The 10029-nt window shown below is 42.1% G+C and overlaps 1 protein-coding gene across 13 annotated transcripts in view; it reads left to right on the top strand.

The window, feature by feature from the left end:
* Positions 1-9746, top strand: part of LOC111968506 (signal recognition particle subunit SRP54) — a 15594-nt gene extending 5848 nt beyond the window's left edge. For 11 of the 13 annotated variants that reach the window (XM_023994129.2, XM_023994123.2, XM_023994128.2 and 8 more), the window contains 4 exons: positions 2490-2598; positions 8326-8496; positions 8785-8880; positions 9168-9746. In XM_023994129.2, coding sequence (XP_023849897.1) covers positions 2490-2598; positions 8326-8496; positions 8785-8880; positions 9168-9259 — 468 coding nt within the window. In that variant the 3' untranslated portion in view covers positions 9260-9746. The other 2 variants (XR_002877895.2, XM_023994130.2) reach the window with 2 other exon arrangements.
* The last annotated feature ends 283 nt before the right edge of the window (positions 9747-10029 follow it).

Raw genomic sequence — 10029 nt, 5'->3', positions numbered from 1 at the left:
ATATATTTTCTATTTTAGCAAAAGTGGGCTAAATTTACTTCAAAGAAAAAAACAATAATAGCAATTTTCTATCATCCACTCAACTGAAATATTTTAAAATATAATTGGATTGAAATACAATAAAAATAAAGTGCAAAAAATCATTAATCAAAAACAACACTTTGTTTAAGAGAAAGTAACATGCAGTGAAAACAAATATTAAACTTAACTTTTAAACTTGAACTGAGTAAAAACTCTAAATATGTGATTGCACAGTAATGTTCACTTGTTTGAGGTTGAGGGTGATACTTGGTGGTGCCCATCTTTTCCACAAGTTCATAATGTTCGGGTAAGGCTCTGAGCTGAGGAAATCCTCAGAATTGAGTGGAGGTGTTCAGCAGTAAGTCGACTTCTGTGTGATGTTTTGTTCAGGTTCATCAAAGAAACAGTTGTTCACACAGGTATGTGCTGCCAAACATAGACAACGTTTGAGCAGCACCCCCGGTTCTCAGTGTCCACCTTCCGTTTTGCCATTTTTGATGGGTATCTGAAAGTTAATTTTACTGTGATGCTGACGACTGCTGTGCCAATAAATATTGAAATGAAGCAGCCTACTGCTCGGTGCGTCACCGTTGCATTGTGGGAAATGTAGTATTGGTGCGTGTAAAAGATCTGCGGGCTGCCGGCTTGCTGCGGTCTGCGGGCCGGTTCTAATAATAAATCAAGATCATCCCAGGGGCCGTAAAAAACCTTCTCGCGGGCCGGATGTGGCCCGCGGGCCTTGACTCTGACATATGTGCTCTAAAGCTTATTTCTTCTAGGGCTTCATGCTATAGATAAAACCAGACTGTCAATGTTTCAGCACAAAGGCCTTTCGAACCGGTCAACTGTATCCCTTGTTTTTCATTTGCCCTGATTATGGTAAATAATGGCTACCTAAATGTTTTGGTGCCTTCAGAAAGTATTAATAACCCCTTGACTTATTCCACATTTTGCATTATAGCCTGATTTCAAAATGGATTCAATTTTTTTTTTTACCATCTACAAACGATACCCCATAATGACAGTGAAAACAGTTTATTTATTTTTTGCTGAAAATGTATTAAAGTCTAAGACCTTTCCACACCTGGATTGTGTAACATTTTCTCTATTCTTCAAGCTCTGTCAAATTGGTTGTTCCTCATTGCTAGACAACCGTTTTCAGGTCTTGCCATAGCTTTTCAAGTAGATTTAAGTCAAAACTGTAACTTGGACACTGAGGAACATTCACTGTCTTCTTGGTAAGCAACTTCCATGTAGATTTGGCCTTGTGTTTTAGGTTATTGTCCTGCTGAATGGTGAATTAATCTCCCAGTGTCTGGTAGAAAGCAGACTGAACCAGGTTATCCTCTAGGATTTAGCCTGTGCTTAGCTCATCCTGTTTTATTTTTTTATCCTGAAACTCTCCCCAGTCGTAGCATAACCATTACATTATGCAGCCACCACTGCTTGAAAATATGGAGAGTGGTACTCAGTTGTATTGGATTTGCCTCAAACATAACACTTTGCATTCCGGACAAAAAGTGAATTGCTTAGCCAATTTTCTTGAAGTTTTACTTTTGTGCCTTGTTGCAAACAGGATGCATGTTTTGGAATATATTTTATTCTGTACATGCTGCTTTTCATTCTGTCAATTAGGTTGGTGTTGAGTTACTACAATGTTGCTCCGTCCTTTTGTCCTCCTTTTTCCTATCACAGCCAATGTGCATATTTGTCAACGGCTGGTGCACGAAATCTAAGGAAGTCTAGATTTTGCTCACATGAATTAGTGTGGTCTACAGTTTAAGATATTCTATCTGCCAAGAGAGTTCTCAGCAAAACTTTTTGTGGCTGTTTATTTACCAAAAAGTCACCATTGGCCTCATGGAGAAATCCCTGGGTGGTTTCCTTCCTCTCCGGCAACTGAGTTAGGAAGGATGGCTGTATCTTTGTATTGATACACCATCCAAAGTGTAATTAATAACTTCACCATGCTCAAAGGGATATTCAATGTCTGCTTTTTTTTTTTTTACCCATCTACCAATAGGTGCCCTTTGCGAGCCATTGGAAAACCTCCCTGGTCTTTGCTTGAATCTGTTTGAAATACACTGCTCGACTGGGGGACCTTACAGATAATTGTATGTGTAGGGTACAGATATTCAGTGGTCATGTTAAACACTATTGCTCACACTGAACCCATGCAACTTATTTTGTGACTTAAGCAAATCTTTACTCCTGAACTTATTTTGGCTTGCCATAACAAAGGGGTTGAATACTTATTGACATTTTTTCATTTATTAATTTGTATTTAAAATAAAAATAAAAAGATTTCCACTGACATTATGGGGTAGTGTGTGTAGGCCAGTGAAAAATCTAAATTTAAAGTTCAGGCTGTAACAACAATGTGGAAACTAAGTGTGTGAATACTTTCTGAAGGCACTGTATATTCTAATCACATAAGATGCTAATCTTACTTCTGTTATTGTCACAAGGGTATGATCCCAGGTTTCGGAACGGACTTCATGAGCAAAGGTAACGAGCAGGAGTCCATGGCCAGGTTGAAGAAACTCATGACAATTATGGACAGCATGAATGACCAAGGTAAATACACTGAGTGTACAAAGCATTAGGAACCTGCTCTTTTTTCATGACAGACTGACCTGCTGTATCCTGTTGAAAGCTATGATCCTGTTAAATCCACTTCAATCAGTTTAGATGAAGGGGAGGAGACTGGTCAAAGAAGGCTTTTTAAGCCTTGAGACAATTGTAACATTGAATGGCACACATACACAATCCGAGGGTGAATAGGCAGGACAAAATATTTAAAGTGGCACTGACAGCGTTTTAACTACTTTGCAGATATGAAACAATCTGTCAAATGTAAAATTACCAGTTTATACTTCAAAATTTACTTAAGAGGTTTTAAGAATAGGTTCTATTTGACTATATTACTTACAATAAGGTATTGTTGACAGAGTAGATGAATGCATGATTCATATAATTCACCAATACATTTCTTGGTATTGCATCAGGTTGTAAATCACAGCTGGCCTGGTACATTGTTTGCGACTTTCACCCATTCGGGATGCCCCATTTCAGTTTCAATGACTCAATATTTTGAACAAGATCTGATGACTAAGGCTGGAAATGTCAATACAATCAAATTAGAAAGGGCAATGATCACAAGTCATAACGTGGCTAATAGGCTAGCACACACAAGTGACTCTAAATTAGTTCAGTCATTTAGTATATTAAATTACAGCCTGATGCGGTCACTTTGGTGAATTCCACTTCAATTGCGCTGCTTTCGCGTGTTCTATTTTACAGCGCGCAGCGGAGGGAAAGTGTAAAGACTCATGCCACAGTCTTAGCTAGGCTGCTAAAATATTGTGGTCTGGCTTTGGTTTTTAAAGCTTGACAATGAATAACCAAAAAACACAATGCAAAAGAGAAACATATTATAGCAACATTTTGTTGGCTACTCCACTACAATATACAGTGCATTCTGAAAGTTTTTAGACCCATTTTTCCACATTTGTTATGTTACAGCCTTATTCTAAAATTGATAATATATTTCCCTTATCAATCCACACACTATACCCCATAATGACAAAGTTAAAACAGGCTTTTAGAAATGTTTTACAAATAAACATACTTTATTTACATAAGTATTCAGAACCTTTGCTATGATACTCTAAATTGAGCTCAGGTGCGTCATGTTTCCATTGGTCATCCTTAAGATGTTTTTACAACTTGATTGGAGTCCACCTGTGGTAAATTGATTGGACATGATTTGGAAAGGCACACACCTGTCTATATAAGGTCCCACAGTTGACAGTGCATGTCATTGCAAAAAGCAAGCCATGAGGTCGACGGAATTGTCGGTAGAGCTCCGAGACAGGATTGTGTTGAGGTGCAGCTCTGGGGAAGGCTACCAAAAAAAGGTCTACAAGATCACAGTGGCCACCGTCAGCCTTAATTGGAAGTTTGGAACCATCAAGACTCTTCCAAGAGCTGGCAATCAAGGGAGAAGGTCCTTGGTCAGGAAGGTGACCCAAGAACCCAATGGTCACTGACAGAGCTCCGGAGTTCCTTTTGTAGAGATGGGAGAACCTTCCAGAAGGACAACCATGTCTGTAGCACTCCACCAATAAGGCCTTTTATGGTAGTGTGGCCAGACGGAAGCCACTCCTCAGTAAAAGGCACATGACAGCCCGCTTGGAGTTTGCCAAAAGGCACCGAAAGGACTCTCAAATCAAAGTTTATTTGGCACGTGCGCCGAATACAACAGGTGTAGACCTTACAGTGAAATGCATACTTACAGGCCCTAACAACAGTGCACATTTAAGTGAAAAATGGGTATTAGGTGAACAATACATAAGGTAATAAAACAACGGTGAAATGAGTGGCGAGGCTATATACAGGCACCGGTTAGTCGGGCTAATTGAAGTAGTATGTACATGAATGTATAGTTAAAGTGACTATGCATATGTGAAACAGAGTAGCAGCTGTGTAAAAGAGGGGTTGGGGGGAACACACACAATGCGAATAGTCCGGGTAGCCATTTGATTACCTGTTCAGGTGTCTTATGGCTTGGGGTTTAAAGCTGAAGCCTTTTGGTTCTGGACTTGGCGCTCCGGTGCCCAAGAACACTGGTGGTCTGCTTGAAACATGTTGGTATTACAGACTCAAATCAGGGACATGTGTAACATGTCAGTGACGACACCTGCCAGTTGGGGAGCACACGTCCTGGTACTCCGTCTAGCCCCGCAGCCTTGTGAATGTTGACCTGTTTAAAGGTCTTACTCACGTCAGCTACGGAGAGCGTGATCACACAGTCGTCCGGAACAGCTGACGCTGTCATGCATGCCTCAGTGTTGCTTGCCTTGAAGCGAGCATAGAAGTGATTCAGCTTGTCTGGTATGCTTGTGTCACTGGGTAGCTCGCGGTTGTGCTTCCCTTTGTAGTCTGTAATAGTTTGCGAGCTCTGCCACATGATGAGCGTTGGAGCCGGTGTAGTATGATTCGATCTTAGCCCTATATTGGCGCTTTGCCTATTTGATAGTTCGTCGGAGGGCATAGCAGGATTTCTTATGTGTCCTGTTTAGAGTCCCGCACCTTGAAAGCGGCAGCTCTACCCTTTAGCTCAGTGCGAATGTTGCCTGTAATCCATGGCTTCTGGTTGGTATGTATGTACAGTCACTGTGGGGACGACGTCCTTGATGCTCTTAGTGATGAAGCCAATGGCTGATGTGGTGTACTCCTCAATGCCATCGGAGGAATCCCGGAACATATTCCGGTCTGTGGTAGATAAACAGTCCTGTAGTTTAGCATCTGCTTCACCTGACCACTTTTTTTTATTGACTGCGTCACTGGTGCTTCCTGCTTTAGTTTTTGCTTGTAAACAGGAATCGGGAGGATAGAGTTCTGGTCGGCTTTACCAAATGGAGGGCGAGGGAGCGCTTTGTACGCTTCTCTGTGTGGAGTACATGTGATCTAGAATTATTATTTTTAAATTCCCCGCTGGTTGCACATTTTAACAGAGATTATGTAAAATGGATTCAAGTTTCCCTGCATTAGTCTCTGGCCACTAGGAGCGCCGCCTCTGGGTGAGCAGGTTCCTGTTTGCTTATTTCCTTTGTACCAGCATCTGACTGGTGGTAAATAAACAGCCACAAAAAGTTTTGCTGAGAACTCTCTAGGCAGATAGTGTGGTCTACAGTTTAAGATATTCTAATTCACGTGAGCAAAATTGAGACCCCCCCCCCCCTGCTGTTCTATCTAGCCAGTGCAGTGTATATCCCACTAGCTGAATATCCATGTCATCATTCAGCCACGATTCCTTGAAACGTAAGATGTTAGTTTGATATCCCGTTGGTAGAATATTCGTGATTGTACCTCGTCTAATGATTGTACATTGGCGAGTAATATTGCTGTAACGGCACCTTTCCCACTCACCTTCTGTGTATGCTTATGAGGCACCCCGCTCTGTGTCCTCTGTACCTGCGTTGCTTTCTCTTGCCAATAACAGGGATGTTAGCCTTGTCGGGTGTTAGCAGTATATCCTCTGCGTCCTGCTTGTTGAAGAGAGAATCTTTATCTAATCCGAGGTGAGTGATTGCTGTCCTGATATCCAGAAGCTCTTTTTTGCCGTAAGATGTGGTGGCAGAAACATTATGTACAAAATAAGTTACAAATAACGCGAAAAACACACTTGGACAATTGGCTAGGCGCCTGTAAAACTGCTGCCATTTCTCTGGTCTGATTTAAACCAACATTGAACTCGTTGGCCTGAATGCCAAGCGTCACTTGGAATGAATGCCAAGCGTCTGGAGGGAACATGGTACCATCCCTACGGTGAAGCGTGGTGGCAGCATCATGCTGTTTTTTTTTTGTTTTTTTTTCAGCAGCAGGGACTGGGAGACTAGTCAGGATTGAGGGAGAGATAGCGGGGTGAAGTACAGCGTGATCCTTGACGACAAACCTGCTCAGGACCTCAAACTGGGGCGAAGGTTCAACTTCTAACAGGACGTTGACCCTCGGCACACAGCCAAAACAACGCAGGAGTTGCTTCGGGACAAGTCCTTGAGTGGCCCAGCCGGAGCCCGGACTTGAACCCAATCGAACATCTCTGGAGAGACCTGAAAATAGCTATGCAGCGACGCTCCCCATCCAACCTGACAGCTTGAGGCTCTGCAGCGAAGAATGGGAGAAACTCCCCAAATACAGGTGTGCTAAGCTTGTCGCATCATACCCAAGAAGACTCGATGCTGTAATCACTGCCAAAGGTGCTTCGACTAAGTACTGAGTAAAGGGTCTGAACCTGCTCCAGAGTGTCGCTACACTGCTATTTTCAGGTCTCTTCAGATATATTTGATCGGGTTCAAGACCGGGGCTCTGGTTGAGCCACTCAAGGACATTCAGAGACTTGTCCTGAAGCCACTCCTGCATTGTCTTTGCTGGGTGCTTAGGGTCATTGTCCTGTTGGAAGGTGAACCTTCGCCCCAGTCTGAGAACCTGCTCCAGAGCGCTCAGGACTTCATCAAGGATCCCTGTACTTTCCTCTGTTCTGGCATTGTTGTCCTTCTAGAAGGTTCTCCCATCTCCAGAGGAACTCTAGAGCTCTGTCAGTGACCACTGGGCGGCCAGCTCTTGGAACAATCTTGGTGGTTCCAAACTCCTTCCATTTTTAAGAATGATGGAGGCTGCTGTGGTCTTGGGGGACCTTCAATGCTGCATTAATGTTTTGGTACCCTTCCCCAGATCTGTGCCTCAACACAAACCTGTCTTGGAGCTCTACGGACAATTCCTTCGACCTCCATGGCTTGGTTTTTGCTCTGACATGCACTGTCAACTGTGGGACCTTTTTATATAGACCGGTGCGTGCCTTTCCAAATCATGTCCAATTAGTTGAATTTACCACAGGTGGACTCATCAAGTTGTTGAATCATCTCATGGATGATCAATGGAAACGTGATGAACCTGAGCTCAATTTCGAAGGGTCTGAATACTTATGTAAATAAGGTATTTTTAATATGCCAACATTTGTAAACCTGTTTTTGCTTTGTCATTATTGTGAGTAGATTGCTGAGGATTATTTATTTAATCCATTTTTAAAATAATGCTGTAATTGTGGAAAAAGTCAACGGGTAGGAATACTTTCCGAAGGCACTGTAGTGCTCCGGTCTGCGTAGACTACGGTTTTGGTCAATTTTATTTCCTGCAGTGTCTATTAATTGTCCAAACACATGGCCGCTTTCCCACTCTATTGCTATAGAATTTTCACAAATGCCTTACTTTACGTCATTCCCAAACATTGTATGAAAATGTGAACATGACCATATCTAAGTGTTTGCTTGTCAGAAAATGCTACAAAAATGGTCATTCTTCTTGTAGATGTATACGAACAGATTTGAATAAGATTTGATGTTGCTGAAATGGTGTTAGTCCCATTTTAATTGCCTTTCGAACGGGCTATGGCTGTACGTGCCAGGCACACGGGTTTGTCAAGAACTGCCAACGCTGCTGGGTTTTTCACGCTAAACAGTTTCTCATGTGTTTCAAGAATGGTCCACCACCCAAAGGACATCCTGCCAAATTGATGCAACTGTGGGAATGATTGGAGTCAACATGGGCCAGCATCCCTGTGGAACGATTTTGACACCTTGAGTCCATACCCTGATGAATTCAGGCTGTTCTGAGGACAAAGGAGGGTGCAACTCAGTGTATCTAACCCTCTCGTCAATAAACAGTAAATTACAAACAAAAGGGTCATACAAGATGTGTAATTGTTTTCCTAACCATGGATTCTTTCTTTGTTCTTTGGAGAACTTGACAACAAAGATGGTGCAAAGCTCTTCACCAAGCAGCCGAACCGAATTGCCCGAGTTGCGCGGGGTTCTGGGGTTGCCACCAGGGACGTCCAGGAGCTGCTCACCCAGTACACAAAGTTCGCCCAGATGGTGAAGAAGATGGGTGGCATCAAGGGCCTGTTCAAAGGTATGCACTTCTTGGATTCATATTAACATTACTAGCTGTCAAATCCTTGCTTCCTCCAGTTTCCCCCTTCCCCTCTCAAAGCACATTAGAAGAGGTCTGAGGGAAGGGCCTTGGATCTTCCCAACTGCAATTTGTGAGCGGCGGAAACGAGAACAGACGAAGCAAGGATTTCATGGCTAGTCAAGTTTTCAGACACAGCCCTGAAACTGAAGCACTGGTCCACTAACACAATTTTGCTTACTTCAAGAAGTAGGCTATGTCTCAAAATAATTTTTTACATGTTTACAGGTGGTGACATGTCCAAGAATGTCAACCCCTCTCAGATGGCTAAGTTAAACCAACAGATGGCAAAGATGATGGACCCAAGGGTTCTCCACCATATGGGTAGGCATGACTTTCACTTCCATGTTTAATGTCATGTCACTTTTCCCAAACTATTCCTTTGTTACTTAGATTAGTTCAATGATTTAAATACAACCATGTAATGACATGGTTGTTATATAATGCTTATTTGACATAGACTGCATGGATTCCCTGATCTACAAATCACCTTGCACCCCAAATAATCATTTGATTTAAGATGAGCTATTCTCATCCTCGCCACCTTGCTGTCGAGTTTAACTGCCCCCCCCCCCCCCACTGAGACATGCTGACTTTTCGCTCATCTTCAGGTGGGATGGCTGGTCTCCAGTCCATGATGAGACAGTTCCAACAGGGTGCGGCTGGCAACATGAAAGGGATGATGGGATTCAACAACATGTGAACCACTGAGCCTTAACACAGCAAAATCAAAAGATTGTCATTTTGATTCAGCAAGAAGGTGTGGCGACGCTTTAGCAAGAAGGAGAGCAGTGTTATTTTTGCCTCAGTAATATAATTCATGAACACGTTTGTGTATAAAATGATGCAGAAAGCATATTTACATGTCAGGATAAATAAGTTCAGATTTTTTTTTACAGTAATTGTAAATGAGGCCCACAAGATACAGAAATGGTAGGATCATGAAGCTTGTCCTGGGTCATATTCATTAGGAACCAAATGGAAGAAATTGGAATGAAACCGGGAGGCACTGAAACCTGGACTTGTCCAATAAGATACGCAGTTTTTTGTTGCAAAATATTTTTTTATGTTTTGTTGTGCCATAAACACAACCCTTATTTGGAGAGCTGGTGAAGGGTATGCTGATATTAGTTTGTGAAAATTATTTTTGTCAATGTTATAATAAAATTTGTATTGCAATGTTTTAAAAAGCCAGTCTTTCGCTCATATTTGATCAATGACTGTCAGTTATTGCCCTATCAATTAAACTCTGCATGACTATTGAAAAATGTGTACTTGTTGGGCCACTGCATTTCAAGGATATTGAGCAGAAAGAATAATTTTACATTAGATGTTACTGATTGATATGTTTATCACATCCTTTACTTGGGCAAGAGCTCACTGGAACTAAGTACCAGGCACCTCACATTTTCTATTGTTTGAGTTTCTGCACCATAGAATATTAGCCAGTGGTGTAAAGTACTTAAGTTGTTT

Source organism: Salvelinus sp. IW2-2015, linkage group LG9 (assembly GCF_002910315.2).
Source record: "Salvelinus sp. IW2-2015 linkage group LG9, ASM291031v2, whole genome shotgun sequence".
In the NCBI taxonomy this organism is placed as follows: domain Eukaryota; kingdom Metazoa; phylum Chordata; class Actinopteri; order Salmoniformes; family Salmonidae; genus Salvelinus; species Salvelinus sp. IW2-2015.
This window is presented reverse-complemented; position numbering and strand designations above follow the sequence as displayed.